This window comes from Xyrauchen texanus, chromosome 15 (assembly GCF_025860055.1).
Source record: "Xyrauchen texanus isolate HMW12.3.18 chromosome 15, RBS_HiC_50CHRs, whole genome shotgun sequence".
NCBI classification, from domain to species: domain Eukaryota; kingdom Metazoa; phylum Chordata; class Actinopteri; order Cypriniformes; family Catostomidae; genus Xyrauchen; species Xyrauchen texanus.
In genome coordinates, this window is record NC_068290.1 from 21,962,063 (window position 1) to 21,984,837 (window position 22,775).

General features: G+C 37.8%; 2 protein-coding genes and 1 pseudogene across 7 annotated transcripts; 1 reads left to right on the forward strand and 2 right to left on the reverse strand.

Annotated features, from left to right (window-relative positions):
* Positions 1-389: 389 nt before the first annotated feature.
* On the forward strand, positions 390-4,912 carry prss1 (serine protease 1). 4 transcript variants are annotated; one of them, XM_052144029.1, is made up of 7 exons: positions 390-453; positions 1,069-1,190; positions 1,454-1,512; positions 3,603-3,762; positions 4,094-4,347; positions 4,496-4,632; positions 4,749-4,912. In XM_052144029.1, exons 2-7 carry the CDS (start codon positions 1,117-1,119, stop codon positions 4,896-4,898), a joined length of 834 nt encoding a protein of 277 aa, XP_051999989.1. In that variant the 5' UTR covers positions 390-453; positions 1,069-1,116; the 3' UTR covers positions 4,899-4,912. The 4 variants fall into 4 exon arrangements, with proteins under 4 accessions (XP_051999989.1, XP_051999987.1, XP_051999991.1 ...); XM_052144027.1 differs by having other exon boundaries at positions 4,496-4,912; XM_052144031.1 differs by lacking the exons at positions 390-453; positions 1,069-1,190; positions 1,454-1,512 and adding an exon at positions 3,147-3,464.
* A 740-nt stretch (positions 4,913-5,652) lies between these two features.
* On the reverse strand, positions 5,653-22,732 carry LOC127655935 (zinc finger protein 761-like). 3 transcript variants are annotated; one of them, XM_052144025.1, is made up of 2 exons: positions 22,624-22,732; positions 5,653-8,723 (listed from the first exon to the last, which is right to left on the reverse strand). In XM_052144025.1, the coding sequence occupies exon 2, from the start codon at positions 8,670-8,672 to the stop codon at positions 5,670-5,672; it is 3,003 nt and encodes a 1,000-aa protein (XP_051999985.1). In that variant the 5' UTR covers positions 8,673-8,723; positions 22,624-22,732; the 3' UTR covers positions 5,653-5,669. The 3 variants fall into 3 exon arrangements, with proteins under 3 accessions (XP_051999985.1, XP_051999986.1, XP_051999984.1); XM_052144026.1 differs by lacking the exon at positions 22,624-22,732 and adding an exon at positions 21,299-21,336; XM_052144024.1 differs by lacking the exon at positions 22,624-22,732 and adding an exon at positions 10,475-10,519.
* On the reverse strand, positions 11,075-22,688 carry LOC127656194 (uncharacterized; annotated as a pseudogene).
* Positions 22,733-22,775: the final 43 nt, after the last annotated feature.

Here is a 22,775-nt window from a genome sequence, read left to right on the forward strand (position 1 = left end):
TTGGATCATTCCAATAATTATAAATAATACATTTCTCATTATTGATAACTCTTTAAGACATTGGTGTGTTTAATCATAATGTTTTTGCTTTCATTTTATAAATGCAAAAAGCCCTTTGAAAAACAGATTTTTTACTGTTTTGTATAGCAAAAATTATTTATTTTGTGCAAATTATTTTTGTACATTGGTTACTAATAACCAGTGCATTCCTAATCAGTGAGAGAAAGCACTGTGCATCATATTGTGTCAATGCTAAACCACGTGTTAGTTTCACACACAAGTTACTATTTATTGCTTAATGTCAACAAGTGAATTAATGTTCTTGAGAATTATCTCAAGCTTTGGAGTTGGCTAGATACTCTATATAAAGTTGTTCCATAGCCATCCAAGGCATCGACCAGAGCAGGAAAACCACGAAGGCTCTTATTCTTTTAGGCCTGTTTGCTGAGGCATGTATGTATACTGATCAAAAAAGATTTAGACTGGACTCAGAACTGAGATAATATGGTTTAAACTGTGTTTTAAATAATCATGTAATAATGAAAAATAAATATTGTTTTACTGCACACTATTTGCAACAGGATAGTAGCAAACCATTTGACCATTATCTACACCTGAGACATTCTAGGATGAGACAGGTCACTTTCATACAAATTAATTGAAGAAATTGGAATGCAAAATATCGCGGCTTGTAGGAATAAAAGCCCTGCCTTACAGTAAAAAACAACAACAACAAAAACAATTACCTTTTTTGAAATAGACATAACCTGTCCGTTTTCACAAGAAAGTGCATATGGATTAGTTGGACCAGCCTGGACATTTTTGTTTTTAGCATGATTGAAGCACAGTGTATGGTACCATTGTTGTCAGATTGATTTTATTTATAACTTGAAATATGTTATTTGATCTGTCATAAACTTGGCCAACTGTTTTGGAGATTTTTGTCTTTCCCCATTCAAGCAGATAGGATTTATACTTGTATGACTAGAAAAAGTTGCCAGGAGGTGTTATGAATATAGGGCTGTCTAGTGACCTGACTTGCCTCAAAGAAACTTTGACCTTATTTAGACAAGGTCTGATGTGCAGCTCCTATCCTAAGTGACAGCACCTGCAGAAATGCCTACCCAGGTAAAATCACCTCCAACATGTTCTGTGCCGGCTACATGGAGGGATGCTGGAACTCCTGCCAGGTAAGATCCCTGCTAGTTACTGTAAATTTAAAGCCACAATAACATTATTTAAAAATAAATAAATAAAGAGTATAAATTGGATGTCTCTGACATCCAATTCGTATTTTGCCCCAAACTATTTGGGTGGAAATCGCTGAGCTGTGTGGCCAGTGCTATGTGCACTTGGTTGCAAATAGTCACTCAGTCATTAACCCTGCCCTAAAATGCTTCTGTTTTACATGGTGACTCTGGTGGCCCATTGTCATGCAACAAAATACTCCAAGGTATTGTATCCTGGGGCTATGGCTGTGCCCAGAAGAACAAACCAGGTGTCTATACCAAGGTTTGCAACTTTAGTACTTAAATTAGAAACACCATGAACACAACACCACATGACAAGCCTAATAAATTAGTTAAAACTGTAAATGAAGGATTTGTATGTCTTTTGTTTATGTGTAGTAAACATTAAATGCTTTTGGAAAGTGGACATGTCCTGCAGTATGACATGTTATATACGCTATCTAAAAACTATTTTAAACAGCATTTTTATTCTTATTATGCATGTAGCTTTTAAAACCTGGACTTAATAAAAAATTTTGAAAAACGAAAAATAAATTGTGGTCAGATAAAGAACTTGCGAGTAAATTTCCCTTATACATTCCAAATGAAGTTTAACCTAAAATGTTAAAAATAACAATAATGATACAACAAATGTTATAGTTTAAAAGCAGAAGGTATTGCCATGAATTGTCCAGCATTTTAAGGTACATTAAAAACCTACTTTGTGAATTGTTCCAAAAATTATTCCAAATGCAGAATCTCTGTGAGATGCAGATAATTCACAGCAGAATGTTTGTTGATTCAGTTAAATATTTCCCCATATGATGTTTGTTTAAAGAGTCAAGTTGGCTGGATTTTGGCTATTTATAGGCCATTTCACTCTTTGCTCCAGTTCAGCTTGCAATTAACTGTACAGTTTTTAATAAATTGTCTTTTTAGTCAAGAACCTTATTCTGTCCACTCAGTCATCACTAATGTGGGTTTGTAAAAATTAACAGAGAGACACAAATGATGTAGTCAACATTTTGGACATTATCACTTTGTTCAAAATAAAACGGTCATTTTCACTTCTCACCAATCACTCTACTTACTCTTACACATCTCTCATACTATTGCTTTTATAAACATCTACTCTCTAAACAAGTGAAACCTCATGGGAGGAGGGCTGTAACATGAACTAAATTGCAGAAAATCCCACGATTTCACCTTACACAGTATTGTAATGTAGTCTATTTTAACCCAAGAAACACATTTCTGTGTTTGTAAAAAAATATCCTGGATGGAAAATTCTTAAAGTGTCACAAATCCCCTCTCCTCTCCATTTAAACAGAAAGAAAGAAAATAGGCATGGGGATCTGTAGAGGAAGGAGAGGGGAAAGAACACAACAGTTGTCTTTCTGATCCAGCAGCAATTCACAAATACCTTCAGTCTTTTGTAAGCACTCAATACCTACACACAAATACACTCAGATCATTTCACTCACAGTACAGATTGATGGCATATGTTACGCAGAGACATTAATGCATGAAAACAACACATCCTGTGACTCAATGTTGATTTCAAAATTGGAAGATGAGAACAGCCAAATAAATCCCTAAAAAAAATTTTTTTATACAATTTATTAATACTAACATGGATTTAATTAGATACTAACATTGTCTTCCATCATGTGTAACATACACATCTGTTGAAAAATGTGCATGTTTTAATGTTTCATGACCCTTGCAACTTGAAGTTGATCATTTTATGCAACATCAGTCAAGAACGTAATATATTTAGCACCTCAAAATTGAAGAATTGGTCAAAGAAAAAAGAAACAAACTTTATTAACATAAACTTTTTGTAGTAAATCAGAATGCTTAAAAGAGCACATTAGTAATATTAACATGACAAATATTATACATTGGTAACCAAAAGCAACCTGGCTTTTTAATAATTCATTATGAAATTGAATAAAAGATGCATCCATTAATTATTGATTTGCGATATATAAATTGTACCAAAACATGCTGGGAAGAGAATGTTCTGTACATTATATCAAACCATATGCTGGATTCACACAACGTTTACTATTTAAGGCTTAGGTAATGCACATAAATGTATGTATGTCCTTGAGAATTGTTTCTAGCATTGGAGTAGATAGAGTATATAAGGTGGGTCTTAGAACATTCAGAGCATGACACTCTCAGGCAACATGAAGGCTCTCATTCTCCTGGCTTTGTTCGCTGTGACCTGTAAGTAAACTGACCATAGAAAATTTTTAGGATCTCACATCAAAGTGCTGACAGTCATGATTCATATTTTTATGCTTTGTTCAATAAAATTGTTTTACAGATCCTTGTATGAATAACAATACCTTATGTTTTTCTCAGACGCCGCTCCTATTGATGAAGATGACAAAATTGTCGGGGGATTTGAGTGTACTAAGAATGGTGTTCCATACCAGGTTTCCCTGAATAGTGGGTATCACTTTTGTGGTGGCTCCCTGATCAGCAACCTCTGGGTCGTGTCTGCTGCTCACTGTTACAAGTCGTAAGATACATTTTGTATTCATATTCTCACATGTGCATAATTTATATTTATATATATATATATATATATATATATATATATATATATATATATATATATATATATATGGTAAGAATCAACCTAATAGAGATTGAATATGGGAACTCAAGGGTAAATAAGAGGTAACTAAGTAATACGTAGCCACAATAGCTCTTATAAATGCTTACATTTCAGCTAACAAAGTGTTACTTAGACTCAATAAAAAAGTGTGAAGACATGTTAACGAGTTTCATGTTTCATTAATGATTTGTGCACAGTATGAACCAATATTTACACTCTTCTCTGTTCTTAGTCGTGTCCAGGTTCGTCTTGGTGAGCATAACATTGATGTTACTGAGAACACGGAGCAGTTCATCAACTCTGCCAAAGTCATCAGGCACCCCCGTTACAACAGCAATAATCTGGACAACGACATCATGCTGATCAAGCTGAGCCAGCCTGCAAGCCTGAACAGTTATGTTCAGACTATCGCTCTGCCTTCAAGCTGTGCTGGAGCTGGTTCCAACTGCCTGATCTCTGGATGGGGCAACATGAGTGCAAGTGGAAGTAAGTTCCATTATACTAATTTGAAAAAAACAAACAAACAAAAAAAAAAACTGGAGGCATAAATCCAAGCCATGCTACCGTGATCTGAACCCAAAATCACACAATGAACATACAAATTCATCTAATGAGCGATTCTGTTATTCTCTAGGCAACTACCCCAGCCGTCTAATGTGCCTGTGGGCTCCTATCCTGAGTGACAGCTCCTGCAAAAATGCCTACCCAGGTCAGATCTCCTCCAACATGTTCTGTGCTGGTTTCTTGGAGGGCGGCAAGGACTCCTGCCAGGTAAGATCTCTATTAGTTTCACATTTCGATATCACTCAAACTTATCACTTGTCAGAGGGGCTGTTCCTTTTGTTTATAGCAATCCTTGAGCTATCTGAAACACTTGTATCTTGCAGGGTGACTCTGGTGGCCCAGTGGTATGTAACAACCAGCTGCAGGGTATTGTGTCTTGGGGTTACGGCTGTGCCCAGAGGAACAAACCTGGTGTCTATGCCAAGGTTTGCAACTTTACCACTTGGATCAGAGACACAGTCAACTCCAATTAGGCTCTGATAGATTTTATGAGACCATACTCATTTCATTATATATAATGTGACAAGCCTAAATAAATTTCTGAGAACAAATTAAAGTTTTGTCATTGCATTTTTTATAATTTGCAGGGATTTACGAGACAAAAAAAAAGTTTGTGTATATACAGTAAGAATTCATCCACAGTTTTTCTTTAGAGTTCAGGTTTTAAGTTATATTATGTATATTATTATTCTAATTTTTTTTTTTTTTGCTGCCTTAAAACAGAATGTGCTGGCCAAATCATTATTTGTAATAATTGTAAACATTTTAATTCTTCTTAATTACAGGTTGCGTTAAAAAATAATAATATTACTCCTGTCAGTTTCCTTAACTATGAAAATTGTGAAATTACTTGGAGATTCAGAATATCTTAAAAACTTCTTTAAACATGCATATACATTTTCTCGTAATATACTTCTTCAGTTTAAACAGAATCAGTCAGGACTTGAATCCATTAACAGAAACAGCTTCAAATAAAATGTGTCAATTACACCTACAAAAACAAGATTTTTTTAAGATATCCTAAATAAAACAACATTGTCCATTTCCGGGAATTTCTAGTCTAAATGTCTACAGAACTTTTTTTTTAACAAAGATGGATGCATTTTCGTTAAAAAGCATACACGTAATGTTTATATCACTTGAAAAAAATATTAATATACGGACCATGTTACAGCTAAATAAATATATGACTCCCAGACAAAACAACATACAGACTGAACAAAAGAGATATTGATATGGGATATTCATATGTCTCCTCTGGCATGTTTGAAGTAATGTGCATGCAATGCAAGAAGGTTGGAAAAACATGCAGTACATTCTGTGCAAACTAAGTCACCAGTTTTCTTCTCTTTCGTTACTGCGGATGGTGATTGGTTTGAGTTATTTAATCCTTCCATTGTTAGACATTTGTCACTATCATGTATTGACGTTTTAACCACTTGTAACTTATTAGTTTGAGAATGAGGAATGGAATTGTGACCTGATGGCAGATGAGGCAACATCCCAGTGGGGCTTTGGGCATCTGTGTTTATTTTTTTCTGCTGCTGTAGTGCTGGATGTAAAGGCATGGAACCAACGTGTGATGAAGAATGAGGTATTACTGCATCGTTTGAAGGGGAGAATGGGAGAATGCTATCATGTGTCTGATCATCACATAGGCTGGCTGTATAGTCACGGCTACTATGTTTGAGGTAGTGAGAGTGATTTAACTGGAAGTGAGAACGCTCCTCCAGTACATGTTGCTGCTTCCAAACATTTGTGCCTTTTCTTGATATTGGTCCTTTCTCTGCAGAATTGTGGGAGAACTGATGGTGGAAAAGCAATTCCAGGGTCTCAAAACTGGCACTGCATGTACCACATTCATAGGGACATACACTGGGCTGCATATCAACTATGTAAGTTGTCTCCAACTGATCGTTTGTACAGTGAACAACTCTATGTCGCTTAAGAATAACCGCACTTGCAAAACCTTTTCCACAATCATCACAAATGTAGGGCATACTTGACCCGTGCCATTCTTGCTGGTGATTCCTCAAAAGTTTTGCATTTGAGAAGGTGTGAGGACAGAATGGACAAACATGTGCATTAAGTTCTGGATGCTGTTGCAAATGTTCATTGTACAAGCCCACAAATCGAAACCCTTGACCACACTTTTGACAAAAAAAGCGCCCTCTGCACTGTCTATGTAGCCGCAGATGAATCCAAAATTTTCTCCAGTTTTTAAAAGTCATGCTACAATCACTGCAGGAGAAGCCTTGATCTCGTGCATGAGTAAGCATATGGGCTCTCAGTCGTCCTACATGCCGAAATATTCTCCCACATCGTGGACAGAAGTACTTTCTTGGGTCTGCTTTCCGGTCTGTACCGTTCAACTGAGATACAAAATAGCTAGATTTGTTTGGCTGACTGAGAAAGCGGTTCCTCTGTGGCTCATAAGTGAAGGTTGCCATAACCTTTGGAGGGCAAGAAAGTAAAGAGGGGGATCGTTTGATCTTCTTTGGTGGGGAAAGCTCTTTTCGGGGAGTTGGGGGGGATTTTACAAGAGAAAGCGCAGGATATGTTTTTACTGTCAGAGAGTTTTTGGGCTGTAATCTGCGAGCAGAATAGTGAACAGAAGCTTTTGCTTTTGTAAGCCGCATGGACAAGCAATGCTTGCCATGTGCATTTAGCTCAGAGAGAACACTGAACGCCTGCTTGCAACGGTCACACTTGTAACGCTCAGTCTCTGTGTGTCCTTGCAGATGTAATTCATACTCATCTCTGGTGCCAAAGCACTTTTTGCAAATGTGACATTTGAATGTTATAACACCAGCCAATTCCATATCTTTTAAGGATGCATGTAGGTGTATTTTACCTTCACAGGTGTGTACTTTTAAGGGTCCAATCTGTGAAAATCCCTTTCCACATTTTGAACACAGAAAAGGCTTTGTGGACCAGTGCACTCTCTCATGGACACGGGCAGTACATGCCTGTGTAAATGCTTTGCCGCAAACTTTACATGAGAATGGCTTTTCTCCACTGTGAATCCGGAGATGGATCTTAAGGACGGATTTGTAACAAAAGACTTTGCCACAGATCGGACAAGTATGAAGATTCCCTCTCCCTCTCCTTCTCCTCCTTTTAGGAGAAGTAATTGGATTACTAAAACAGTTATTTTCCACTTTGTTAGCCATAATTACTTGGCTCATGTTTACAGTTTCCCCCAAGGCTCTACTTTGGTATCTGTGTGCATGTTTCCGACTCCGAATTTTGCATTTATGGACTCTAGCGTGAGATCGAAGGTTGGAGAGCTGAGCAAAAGCTTTACCACAATCCGGGCAATTAAAGGGCTTCTCACCAGTGTGAACGCGCCGATGAATGATGTATGCTGAGGAATGATTGAATGGGCGGCCACAGTATTCACACTTGATGATCTCTTTTTCTTTGCGTGGACGTCCACGAGAAAAGGAAGAATATCCATGTTGATGTTCTGTTGTCATCTCCATATTGTTTTCCTTAGCATTGTCTTCACTCAAAGGTTTCTGGTAATTGTCCTTTGAGTTAGACACTTGCAAAGATACAGGTGTAAGGAATGAACTCTCTGAGGGTGTTTTCTCAATTGAATCATCTACACTGGCCTTATCCAATGCTACATCATTTTGATTTAATGCTTCAAAGTGCATGACATGTAATACTCCTTGATTTTCAATGTCAGAAACTTTTGCATCTGCAGTATTTTCATGGATGTTTTTGCCAGAATCTCCCTCTCTTAATGTGGTCTTCTGACCTTCCATAGATAATCGCTGGCCTTTATTACTGTCAGAGTCTCTTTCTAACTGACTACTTGTGATGATTATATCAGTCTTAATAGACAGATCTGCATCCATTTGTGGTTTATCTAATCCTGCATTAAGTGGCAATAATTTTGGCTCATTGAACGTGATGCTGGAAAGACTATCAGAAACATCACAAACATCCAAACATTTCTGAGCATCCATGACAGTCTCTTTGACAGGGGTAAAATCAGAAGTGCTTAATTGTTCTGGAAAACTATTCACATCTGTTTCACAGCAGCCTTTTTCTCTCTCTTTTTCACCAAGATTAAATGGCAAGCACTCAGGTCGAACATCAGGGACTTCAAGTGACTGGTAGCTTGATGCCAGACCTTTTGAAAGTAATACCCCCATTCCTCTTTTCATCGAAGTCTGTTCATTGGTTTCTGCCTCATTCAAGTTGGTTTCTTGCATATTCTCCTCTCCTTCAAGCATGATGTGCGAATCGTCTGCAGGTTCAGAATTTTCCCCCCACTCAAGATGAAACTAAACAAAGATGGAAAAAGAATACGTGATTACAAGACAAAAATAAGAATGAGAGTTATTTGCAAAATGACAAAAGTGATGTTAAATATACAGTAATGTGAAGTGGGACTTTGGAACAAAGAGATTGTACAAAAAAGTGAGCAGGGCTACCCAGTGGTACACAACACAAATGAGAAGGAAAAATAAAATCCTAGTCACTGACAAAATGTCTTCGCGGATCATCTGAATATTTGACTAGTTAGTTACAGCAGTTAGCAACTACACAATTGTTCAGGCAAAAACATCTTTCTCCTTTGATACCAATTCAAAAGTAGCCATGCATTAAGACAAAATTACTTTTTTTTTGTTGTTGCAAGGAACATATATATAACAAATATTTTAATGTATTATACACATATTATGCACTTTATAGGGAAAACCTGTACACCTACTTATTCATACAATTATCTAATCAGCCAATCATTTGGCAGCACTGCGCTGCATAAAATCATGCAGATACTGGTCAGGAGCTTCAGTTAATGTTTACATCCACCATCAGTATGGGGAAAAATGTGATCTGTGATTTTGACCATGGTATGATTGTTGGTGCCACACAGGCTTGTTTAAGTATTTCTGTAACTGCTGATCTCCTGGGATTTTCACACACACAATAATAGTCTCTAGAGTTTACTCAGAATGGTGCCAAAAACAAAAAACATCCAGTGAGCAGCAGTTCTGCGGATGGAAAGGCCTTGTTGATGACAGAGGTAAACGGAGAATGGCCAGATTGGTTTGAGCTGACAGAAAACTACAGTAACTCAGATAACGTCTCTGTACAATTGTAGTGAACAGAATAACATCACAGAATGCACGACATGTCGAATCTTGAGGCAGATGAGCTATGCACTTTATTAGGACCAGTGTTCCCAATAAAATGCTCAGTAAATGTATGAGCGACTGCCCAATTATATATGATTTTTCTTTGCCCCCATAAACGCATATAAAATAATAAAATGTAAAAACATCATGTAAAACTTTGTCAAACATCATGGGCAAGTTCGATTCATTCATTTTCATGATCTTATGCACTGCTACAAGTGCAAATCAAACGCTTTTCGTTAAATAATGTACATTTTAGCAATTCAACGGTTTTGTTGTTGAATTAGGATGACCTTATTATAAATCCTAGATGTTTAGAGCATTGTATGTTTGTTTCGTGTGCAGCCAGCAAAGACAACGCAATATACATTTTTGTAATGTCTATTCAGGTTTGCGCTCCAATTCAGACTCAAACTCTGGCAAATTATATTTTCTTTCCCCGTGTTGCTGTAGATAGCGGTGTAGGAAACAGTCGTTCTCGCATTGGAGGCTTTTGCATAGGCTAATAAAATAACTGTCATTGATCGACCGTGGGTGTTTCACTGTAATGCAGTGCAGCAATTAACGTATGCATGGTCCGTTACAGACAAGCCTGCATCTCCCAGTACAACTGATGCTGCTTTAGCACTAAGCTGTCATTTACAAATGCATTTTTTTTTAGTAAAGCAGTTTTTTTTTGTTCACTCGTTGAGTTCAAACATAACGTGAATATAATAACCTTACAACAACGCTTGACTCACGAGGAATCATGAAAAAACCCCACTCATTAAATAAAATGGCTTAATCGTTGACACAACGATTAAGTTGACACAACGATTAAGCTTCTGTCTGAACCTATTAGATAGTATAACTGAACAAGTAACGCAAAACAAAGCAAGACAGCTCACACCAACCTTTTATGGTCTCTCTTTTCCAGAACCAATGAACTACGTTCCGACACAAATACAAAAAAAAAAAAAAAAAAAAAACCGTAGCTTCCGTTTCCGTTCGAAATAGAAGTCCATTTGGCGTCTTAAAATAAATAAATGTAAAAGCAAAACAAAAATAAATAAAATATATATATTTTTGTTCTTTACATTTAACATTCTAGCATAACTGCATTTAAAAGAGGTCTATGCCATAACATTCATGTCCACATCATTAATTTAATATCACGTGGAAATATACAGCATTAAAAAAAAGGCTACTGGGCTTACTGTAATGTGCTGAACAAGGAAAGCAAAACTGTCAGATGATGGCACTCTTATTACTAAATACAGCTATTCAGACTATTTTTGACAGCCAGTTTCACTAACTCCCACTAGCCATTTCATTTTCAGAATTTTTGTATGACCATACATGAATACATGTCAAAGAAAGGTATTTACTTAAACTATTGATAACCTTTTGGCACAATAAAGGCTGACAGAATAAGTGCAAAAGTGTTAAACTTATATTACGCTGATAATCTAATAGGAAGCTGTGATTTTATTACAGATTTATGGAGCATTATGTCATATCGAAACAAACACATCTACTACCAGCTTCATCTGTAAAGGTGAAACAATTTCACAGTTTAGCAAATCATTAAAAATTGTTATTGATCATTTGCAATATTTCATTTGCAAGACTAGTGTCTATTCCTGCGAACAATTTAAAGACATTATTCTGCGCCTACAGAGGCTTTGAACATATTGAAGAGAGCTCTGTCAACAAAGCAAATACATTTATTTTGTTACTTCAGTCAGCTGTTATTATTATATGAAGTTCACAATGAGGTCATGTTTAAAATGTTTAAGGATTGCATCCATCCGTTTTCCAAGTTTATTTGTATCGATTCACCAAATCATTCTTTTATCATTTACAGTAGATGTGTCAAAGATTTACTGTTGCTATGTGTGGAAAGTTTAATCTGAAAAATATAAATTTCAGTGTGCAAGATCACAATGGTTTAGTTATTGAAGATTTAGAAAGATGTCACTAGTGATTTTATTGATGCAGTGTAGAACATATTTACTTCAAAATGTATTATTACCATACACTAACAGTGGAGTCTTCACAGGTATGTGGAGAAAAAAAAACAATAGATGGATTAAATTAGGGCAACATTATGAAATACAGAGGAAAGAAGCTCAATAATATTAGAATAACAAACTATAACCTCCAAAAGAGTTTAACTACTGAACAAAATGTATTTTGTACTTTTGATGACTGAACCACACCACCTATAATACGATGTACTCTTCTTCTGTGGTTTTTCAAGGATCTTATGTTAGGATAGGTGGGTGAGCACTGAAACTGCCCAGGAAGGACTGGGTCTACAGTTTGCAAATTAGTTTGTTTTGTCTCTTTTGGGCGATGAACCTTCCTTACATGATCCTTCAGTGATTGAAGTTTTGGATAATTGCGAAGGCAAATGTGACATTGAAAAGCTGCAGATGAGCTGCTTTGTGCCCTTGCTTCACACAACGGTTCCTGTTTGTCCTTTACTGATATAATTATGTTTATTATATGAATGCTTCTTTTATGTTCCTCAAGTGCCTGAGGACTTGGACAATTATGGTCACAAATCTGACATGTCAAACCTTGCTGCCTGCTGTGTGAGTGTAGGTGTCTCTTCAGTCCATCTAGACTACTGAACCAACGCACACACACTGGACAAAGAATAGGTTTAATAGGGGGTTTACAGGTATTGCTTTGAACATGAAATTTAATGATCAAAGGATCTTGAAATGTCACACCACATTGAGAGTAGGTGTGTTTCCTCTGGCCTACAGTATCACCTCTGCAATTCAACCTTAGGTGTCTTAACAAGGAACTGCAGAATCTGAAGTTTTTTTTGCATCTCGGGCAAACCAATGTCTCTGGAAATGGTCTCTGGTTCAAATGCTGTTGTGTCAGGAGTGCAGGTGGTTGTCCTTTTATGTTAAACCCAGATGCCCGAAAACCTGGAAATTGTTGCAGCAATGTTAAATCAGGGGATTCCGCCGACCGAGATGGAGCAGTTGACTGTGCCGACCAAGTTGGAGCATGTGACTGTGCCACTTGGGAAAAGGAATTAGGGTGCCGTAGTGAACCTTTTGGCACACTTGATTGGCTTTGAGACTGCCAATGCAATTGCTGATGTGCCTCAAAATCCATCCATGACTGCAAGTTCTCACCACAGTGTGGACAAATGTAGGATTCCTGTGCATGAACTTGCAGATGTTCAAAGAGAAGTCTAGGACAAGTGAAAGAGGCTCCACATTCGCAAGTCACTTTTCTCGGGAGCACAGATGGCAGTGACATAATCCCCCTGCTCCTGCCACTATTAACACCCCTCTCCTGTCTGACTGCATAGCTTTCTGTGGATGGTGACAGGACAAATAAGTTGTCCTTAACCTCTTGTGTTTTATTCTCCAAAATTCTTGTACCTACAGGTGAAGTAGTGTTTGTTACTTGGCATTTTTTTGGGGAAGAATTCATATTGTCTTTGCGGCTGAAGAACTTCCCACACTGAGGACATGGAAAACTTTTGATAGGCTCAGGAACACTAGATGCTGTATTCTTTAAATAATTATGCTGTTTAAAATTTCTTGCCCCACAAATCAGCAAGTGCTGCTTTAAAGTGAAACAACGGGAGTAGCTTCTCTGGCATCCAATGCAAACAAACCGCCTCACACCTTTATCTGTCATATGCACCTGAAATCCATTACTAGCCAATACCGACCTTATTTCCTTGTCCTCAAGAGGTTCTACAATGAAAATATCCACATATTCATCAAAATCTTCTTCTTTTTTTTTTTTTTTATAATTTTATTTGTAACAGTTTTTTATACAACACAAAACATATCCAAGTCTCACAAAATGTTTACAGAAAAAATGTTATACATAAAATAAAATAAAAAACACCCCCCGCCCACCCCACACCAGACAGAGAGAAAGAGATTACACTTTAAATCACTCAATCAAGCTTAAACAAAAAAAACAAACAAAAAAAAAAAAAAAATTGACAATGGAGTGAAGAAATAAAAGAGATAAGTCATCCATATTACATATATGCCCAAACATATTTCAACTCTTAGAAAGATACTTAAGGAAGGGGCACCAGACTTTATCAAATTTTTTTAGAGGCATCAGCTTTAGAAAAACGAATCCTTTCGAGCTTGAGGGCAGCAACCATTTCAGCCAGCCATTTATGAAAGCTGGGTGGTACAATGGACTTCCAGTCCATCAAGATCACCCTTTTGCCCACCACCATACCAAACATAAGTGACAGTTGTTGAGAATGTGTCAAAGCTAATATAGGGTCAGAACACCCCGAACAAAGCCAACTCAAAATCTGGACTGATTTCTTCTCCAAAAACATTTGAGTACCACAAAAAAATATTATTCCAAAACTCAGAAATCTCAGGGCAAAACCAAAAAGTATGAGCATGCGTCCCGTCAGAGCTCTTGCATCTATCGCATAACGGGGAAACTGAAGGGTAAATTGTATTAAGTTTAAATGTGGTATAGTGTAATCTATGCAACACTTTAAACTGAATAAGTTGTAATCTTGCATTAATGGAACAATTATGAATTCGCTTCAGTCCTTCTTCCCAAATCTCATTTCAAACCGTGTCACCAACTGTTTGGCATTAGGGGGTTGACCCAAAAGACAATACATATTATGATCCTGAGGCAACCCCTGAAACTCATTAAAAGAATGTTTAATGAAATGGCGCACCTGTAGATATCGGAAAAAGTGTGATTGGGAAAGATCAAATGTTTTATACAAGTGCTCGAAAGTGGCACATTTTCCATCTATATAGAAGTCCTTAATCATGGTCAGTCCTTTGCTTCTCCACTGTGAAAATACCCTATCTGACTGGCCAGGCAAAAAATTATGATTATCACAAATGGACTGGAACACTGAAAGACGTGTAATATTCAAAACAGTCTTCAATTGATTTAAAATTCTAATGGAATTGAGGACAACATAATTTTTACATTGTAACTTCTTTAAAGATACAGGGTTCGAAAAAAGAATAGCGGCAAGAGAGCTACCAACAACTGACCGAGCCTCCATGTACAGCCACTTGGGTTGGGTGTCCATCAAGTTCTCGCCAGCTTGATCACTAATCCGCCAGAACATCATAGCCCTGGCAGTAGCAGCCCAATAATAATGACGGAAAACAGGTAGCGCTAGACCACCCAACTCTTTCGGCTTCTGGAAATGGGCCTTCGAAATTCTATGCGATTTATAACCCCAAATAAATGGCAAAATGACGGAATCTTATTGTTTAAAAAAAGAATGTGACAAATATATAGGCAGGTTCTGAAAAAGATAGACAAAGCGAGGCAGAGAAACCATTTTAATAGCATTGACCCGACCAATTAAAGATAATGGTAGCACCCTCCGTTTATCAGTATATCATTTTAACTTATTCATGGCTTCTGTAAAATTTAGACTGAAAATTTGTTTACATTTTTTAGGAATAGTTAACCCCAAGTAAGTGAAATGATCCTCTGTTATTCTAAGGTAATGACCTCTGAAACTGAGGATCTAGCCCCTCACCCAAGGGCATGAATACACTCTTCTCCCAATTAACAGAATAACCAGAAAAAGAGCCAAACACCTCAAGTGATTCCATTAAAAAAGGCAAAGCAGAAGAGGGATCACTCAAATATAAAAGCAAGTCGTCTGCATATAAAGACAGTTTAACCTCAGAATGACCACATGATATACCCCTGATCTCAGAATGATTACAAAGATGGATGGCCAGGGGTTCTAAAGATAGATCAAATAGCAATGGGCTTAAACAACAGCCCTGACGTGTACCACGCTGAAGAGGAAAGAAAGCAGACCTATCCGAATTAGTAAGTATTGCAGATTTAGGGGAAAAATAAAGCATTTTTATGATTCGTTTGTAATTCTCACCAAAACCAAACCGATCCAACACAGAAAACATATAACTCCATTCTATTCGATCGAAGGCCTTTTCAGCATCTAAAGAAAGAACAGCTGCCTTATATATCTTACTCCGATTACTGTATACAATATTTAGCAGGCGACGTGAATTAAAAAATGAAAATCTTCCTGGGATGAAGCCAGTTTGGTCTGGGTGAATTAACGAGGCCACATGCTTATTCAGACTAGTGGCCAGGATCTTGGCAATAATTTTTTTATCGCAATTGAGAAGACTTATGGGCCTGTAACTAGAAGGCTCCTTAACATCTCTGTCTTTTTTCTTCAAAAGGCAAATATGTGCCTCATAAAAAGAGTCGGGAAATATTTCCTTCTCAATCGAATGATTTATCATTCTAAGTAACAAAGGAGCAATAGCATTTGCATTAGCCTTATAGAATTCCACACCAAACCCATCAGGGCCCATGGCTTTCCCATTGGAAAAGGAATTAATTGCCTCCAAAATTTCACAGAGAGTAAACGGTTCCTCTAATTCCTCTCTGGCACATTCATTAAGTTTTGGAAAATCCACCGCATCAAGAAATTGGCGCCCTGTAGTGTTCAGCTCAGAACAGTTGGAAGAGAAATGCTGCTTATAAAATTCAACAAAACGATTATTAATTTCTTTAGGATGTGTTACTAAAGTACCATTCCAAGATTTTATTTGATGAATGGCCCTACTAGCCTTGTTGCCTGGCAAGAAGCTTATCTGCCTTATCTCCCAATTCAAACTGTTTCTGTTTAAGTTTAATTAACAAGTTAGAGACATGATCACTCAAAATAGAGTTATATTCATATTTCAAATTAAGAATAGCGTTAAGGTCACTCTGAGCTTTAGATGAACGAAATGTTTGTTCTAAAGATGGAAGTGTGGATTCTATCTCAGCCAGGCGCTTGCGCTTCTCCCTCCTAGACGAGGATTCATATGCAATAATATGACCTCTTAACACTACTTTACATGTTTCCCACAAACAAGAGTCTGAAACATCCCCCTTGTCGTTAGTCTCCAAAAATTGTTGTAAACACTCAGACATGAAAGACTGAAACTTTTTATCCACTAATAATTGAGGATTGAAACGCCAACAATACTGCGCCTTTGGTAATGACATTTTCAGACCCATAGAAATAGGGCTATGATCAGAAATCAAAATATTGGACTAAGTCACCCCCTGAATGAGTTTGGAGTCAATAATAAAGTAATCAATTTGTGTATAGGATTTATGAACATAGGAAAAGAAAGAATAATCACAAGCCGTCGGGTTAAGTAATCTCCATATAGCCACAAGATTCATGGATTTTATCAAATTATTCAAAACACCAACAGATTGCATAGGATGAGAAACTTGTGAAGAATAACGATCAAGATGAGGATCCAAATAGCAGTTAAAGTCTCCAGCAATTATCAAGTTAGTCGAGTTAGTATCTGGAATAAGCCCAAATAATGTCCTGAAAAAAGCAGGGTCATCTATATTTGGGCCATAAATATTAACACATGTAATCGGTATAGCGGCAGCCATTAACCGCTAAGAGGCTGAGTAGAGGGAATAAAAGTTGATGCGTTTCCACTGCAGATCTAGATGGTTTATTGCAACACTGAAACGAACATGATGGATGTTGACAGTAAAGTAAGCAAAAAAGCAATGAAATGAAATTAAGCTAAATGAAATGAAAACGGTCAACAGAAAGTGAGCGTCCCAGCAACTCACCCCCTTCCTACATACTAACCACATGCAAACTAACAGGTAATATGCACCTACAACAAGTGACGTAACAAACTAAAAGTAAAAATTTCAAAATAAAAGACATCAACCCAAACCTGGCACCTACACTCCAGCCCCTGATTATTACAATCGGGAAATTATTAATGGATCCGGATACAACAATATATCTTCCCGCATGGTCAGACACCACAAAGTGCATTCGGAAAGGAATAGATTTCCTAAAAAGTATAGCCACCCCTCTTGCTTTAGAGGAAAAAGTGGCTTGATAAACTTGTGAGATCCAACTTGCCCTAAGCCGCATCTGTTCGCTGGGTCTAATATGGGTTTCCTGAAGAAAAATAATGTCAGCCGACAATGACTTTAAATGTGCAAACACTTTTCCCCTTTTAATCGGGTGTCCCATTCCTCTTACATTCCAACTGACAAATGTAATATTCATTTTGGCATCGCTGTTGTTATTAGCAGAAATAACGAAAAACAAGGAGTAACACACACACCAAAAAAACCCTGCTCTCCGCTGCGCAAACATCCATTCATCTGAATTAACGTTAAGTACCACGATGAAAATAGCAAAATATTCCAAAAAATAGTCCACTTCTGTTAGTCAAGTACCACACACAGGTCAAGATGAGTAAAGTCAAACATAGAAGTTACGCCGAATCATTCGACAAGTGTACCACAAACTTCTTAGCATCCTCCGGAGATTCAAAAGAGCGCTCCCGACCGTTATAATGCAGTGTCGGTTTCGCTGGAAAACGCAGGGACCATTTCAATCCAGCCTCCCGTAGAGCTTTCATGACTGAACTGAAGGCACGTCGCCGAGCGGTCACCTCCGGTGTATAGTCAGGGAAGATGTGAATCCGCTTTCCTTTATATTCCAGAGGAAAGTTTTCACGGCTCAGACGAAGGATTAAATCTTTGTCCCGATCGTTGTGGATCTGTGTGATAATAGTGCGAGGTCTCTGGCCTTCAGACGGCTTGGGTAACAGGGCCCGATGAGCTCGGTCAATTTTCACAGGTTTATGAAAGTTGTCTCGGCCGAAGAGCTCTGTAATCAAGTCCGAAATGAACACCGAGGGGCGCCCCCGCTCCTCTCCCTCGCTTATTCCCACAAATTTGAGGTTCAGCCTGCGAGAGCGTCCTTCCAAGTCATTCAGTTTAGTCCACAGAGATTTATTCTCTGCATGCAAATCTTCACACACCTTTTCGACTGCACCGAGGCATAAATCCGTATCGTTCAGAGCACCTTCTATCTCTACTATTTTCTGTTTACGCCGGCCTGTTCTGACTGCAAGTTAACCAGCGTGGCGTCCAACGCATCCAAGCGAACACTTAGAGCTGTCATCTTGTCCTCTATCAGTTTTTTTAAATCATCTCCTTGGGCACCGATTACAGCAAGTATCGCGTTCACATTTCCCTGTGCGATAGAATCACTTGGATTGGTGTCCTCCTTAATAGCTGCAACGGTTTTTGAAGATTTCTTCGATGCCATTTTGCGGACACAGAGTGAGTCAGTGAATAACGAAAATCGCGCTCAACGCACTTAAATTTCACGAGAAACTTAAAACAACTGACGACTGGTAACTCTCAAAAAAACATAATCGCCTGTAAAGTGACTTGCTGGTACTTAATTTACAAAAACATTCAAAATATAGTGTCAGCGGGGAAGAGCTCTGTAAAAAGCGACTACTCCATAAACTGCGCGCATGCGCCCCATTCAACACAATCTTCTTTAGCTTTGTCTGCCCAATTGTCTTCATCTTCCTCATTATTCACCTTTGTTAGCACATCAATTTCAGTATCATCCAATGGTCCACTGCTTTTCTACAAATGTATTTTTTCCGACTACTTTCATTTCAACATAATTTTTGTTGATTCAGTTGGTGTGGAATTGGAAACACTGGCAAAGATGTACTTAGAGGGTTCTGGTGAATTTAACTGACCCTCTGTCATGAGAGACGAAGATTGTAAATTCAAAGCTGTTGGATTTTTCCTCCAAATAGGAAATTCTGTGTTCTGCTCCTCAAACCTAATCAGTTCTGTGCCTACTCCAACATTTATATGCTGTGTTGACATTTGCACCTCTCTATTGCATTGCTCTTTAAAGCCAAGGAGTTTAAGATTACATTGGTTGCCTACAGAGGCAGAGCTTTTCAGAGTAGCTTTACATGGACAGTTATGCTTTTTGAGGCTGCGCATCCGTGTATAGCTACACCTACATAAAGAACAGTAGAACAGTTTTTTTTGGTGGTTCTGTTGAAGGGCTGTTCAATGCCAAAGACATATTTCCCACAAAAGGAGAACATTGACTGTTTCCAACAAATGTGCCAGAGCAGATGTGATTATTTGGAACAGAGATGACAGTTATCTGTTAACTCTCTCTTTCTTATGGAGGGCATGATGCATTATCAAGCTGTCTAGGTCTTGGAAAACCTTCCGGTAGAGTCTACACTGGTGTCTGCCTTCCAGTTTGTCCCTGCTAAAAAGCTTTTGACAAGTCTCAAGCACGACCACAGGGTAGAGAGTTTGTGTCACATATATATTATATTCCCTTCTTTGACAACATCTTTCCAGTGTTCACATTTACCACAGTGCCTGAGGAACATAACACCTTTTCATTATCTTTTGTTTTAGATTAATTCTGTAGTAGTCAGGCTTTGACACTGTTATGGTTGGTGCAGCTTGCATTGGTGCCCTTGGTGCAACTTTTCTAGGGGGGCAAGTTCCTCTTGTTTTGCTCCGGTCTCATTGGTTGTTTGTGACTCATGTAGGCAGATGCTAGCATCTTTAGGATTGATTTCCTATTAAATTAAGTTGATTCTCTATGTTCCTCTGGTGATTTCGGAACCATCTTCCACAGAATGGTTTAGCATAGCTAGGGGGGTTTAATGCATCACTGTCCTTCTCAATGAAATGTTCCTGCTCTTCAATCACAGAGTGGGATGAGGGCAAATCAAATGGCAAATTTTGGTCTTGCTCACTTGAAACGTTGCTTTCCAAACAGAGAGAGATGTCTGTAGTGGACACGATCTCCTTGATATCAGGTTTAGTAAGAGGAGATGCACTTTGTATGAAGGGTCCTTCATTGAAACGGGATTGTGAAAGATTGGGGAAAACTTGGCTTGAGATAGGGTGGCTTGAGTCTGTTTTGCACTCTGGCTTGATTTCTTCAAAACATTCAGTGCTCAGCTCAGCAGAATCCTATCCAAATGTGAACTGACCTGTGCTTCTTGTTCATGTAAATTTTTGAGGTCCTCAAGATCAGTGAAAGCATTAAACACATCACCACAGTTACATATATACAACTCTGAAGAGGTTGGAGTGGGCAACACCACGCAGCCACGTATCAAGGAGATCTTTACCTGAAAATAAGCTTACGCAGCTGACACAAGTCAGTAGTGTTGATTCTGGCTGGCGAGACATTTCATTTGTGTGAGATGCTTGGTGCACTAAGAGTGATGCCAAACCATGAAAACTAGCTGAACATGCCACACAGCTACATGCCACACAGCTTTGATGGGAGGAGTCCCATCAAATCTCGTTTCTTGAAGTTCAAGCATTCTTAAGGATGGTAGAAGACGCACTTCCAATGCAAATTCTAAGCAGTTTTACCAATGTTTTAGTTCTTGTTGAGTTTGCCCTAAAAAAAGAAATAGAAACCGCTTTTTCAATTCAGCCATAAAATCATGAGAGATTAGGTAATGAACAAGCTATAGGATATTGGATATTTTTGTGCTGTCATGTTGTACCAAGCATATTAGTATAGAACTTTCATTCAACAAGGATTGTTAAAATAATAAAAACATTTTGTACATTTGTAATATACAATATAACCTTAACTATGAACAACATAACTGTGGCAGCGGGGGCGTGGTCAAGCGCCCGTCCGGGAGAGAAAAGCGGTAAGGGTGCTTACACCTGAGCTAAATTATGTCTAACACCTGTGTCTAATTTCAGTAAGCATGGGGAGAGCGGCATATAAAGCAGCAGCGACAGAGCCTCGGGGTGGAGAGAGAATGACAAGGGAACCCATTGTTCCCACGAAAGACATTATTGTGTACCCTGTAAAAAGAATAAATCCCTGTTACCTGAAGAAGTTTTCCTGTGTTTTCCCTCTCTCAGAGCGAGAGCGTTCCACAATAACCTGCAATAGAAGTATAACTAATGTATAAATATAACATTGTTTTCAGACTTTTGGTACAGATACACTTCTGCAGTTGTCTTGTTTATGTCATCTTAAGGCCACTCAGCTATTTAAAGTAAATTAATGAGATATAGGCCCATTTATTTCTAAGAAAACTAGAATGCAAAATGCAATTTCTTATGTATAGCCACATTTGTTCTATAATTACATAATCTAACATACAGCACGCAAGCGCTGTAGCAGCAGATGAGTGTATAAACAGATTTTTCTCTATCTGCTGGCAAGATTACTTAGTGCATTTGTGCTGAAAATTATTAATTGACTATTGATAATTTCATTAACATCCAAAATTAATATGTATTAATTTATTTATGTATATGGGGGAAGACTAGCCAGTAACCAGAAGAAGCTGCTAATATTTAATACACACAAATATATATATATATATATATATATATATATATATATATATATATATATATATATTATGGTACATTAAAATGTATATAATTTTGAAAAATTTCATGTACAATTCATTTACTAAATAAATTGGCATTATATCAGCATCAGCAAATAAAAAAAACTTATAAATTGGTCTATCATTAAAATACATATCCACAAACAAACAACATTTAATACACTGTTTATTTATTTATTTGAAAGAATCAATGACTGGAACTAATCTGTTTAAATTCGACTTAAAGTTCCAAAACAAACCAAAATAAATATTTCCTGTATATTATAACGAAACCTTACAGAACAGTAGCCTGCTTTGAATTGTTGTGCTACAGCCATCTTGTAAACTTGCCAGCTTGTTAATTAATTTTAAGTGTAGCAATGGGAGAATAACAGAAAACGTGATTAGTCTGATCATAACATGCATAGATTTAGTTAGGCCTCACCACTTCCCTTGACACTTCTCTTAAACATGTTCAAATAAACGCTCCATCATAACAACTAAAATCAACAAAGTTTTTTTGCACACAAATGATTGTCTTGATATTAGTTGAGAGATCATTGAATGATCCGTTCCCTTACGACTTCAGTCCACTTGACATTGCGTTTACTAATGCATATGGGGAGTGCCTTCATACACAACCTATTTGAAACCACTCTACAATAACGCCAATATTCTAATATTGGCTATGGTTTTTGAGGCAGCCTGTTTTGGCGCGAAACTGACTGCTCGTTTCGGCACGAACTGACCGCTATAAAACAGGTGCACAGACACCATTTCCTCAGAATTTCTTCCTTCAAGACAGCGATTACCTCTTGTCTCGAAGCCCCTCTACCTTCGACGTCGATTCACACCAGTCAGCGGACAGAATCTTCATGGCAACGAGAAGACTCTCTGCTCCCCTGCAGTGCTCCGGCAAACATCACTCCACCTCGCCGCTTGACGCTTCACTGGTGAACGGACC

What these genes read in the sequence shown, in the direction of transcription:
- prss1 (XM_052144027.1), top strand. Translation starts at nt 1,117, where the DNA reads ATGCCTACCCAGGTAAAATCACCTCCAACATGTTCTGTGCCGGCTACA. An exon ending in GCTGCTCACTGTTACAAGTC is followed by an intron (nt 3,763 to 4,093) that starts GTAAGATACATT and finishes CTCTGTTCTTAG; the next exon opens with TCGTGTCCAGGTTCGTCTTG. An exon ending in CAACATGAGTGCAAGTGGAA is followed by an intron (nt 4,348 to 4,495) that starts GTAAGTTCCATT and finishes GTTATTCTCTAG; the next exon opens with GCAACTACCCCAGCCGTCTA.
- LOC127655935 (XM_052144025.1), bottom strand. Translation starts at nt 8,672, where the DNA reads ATGCTTGAAGGAGAGGAGAATATGCAAGAAACCAACTTGAATGAGGCA.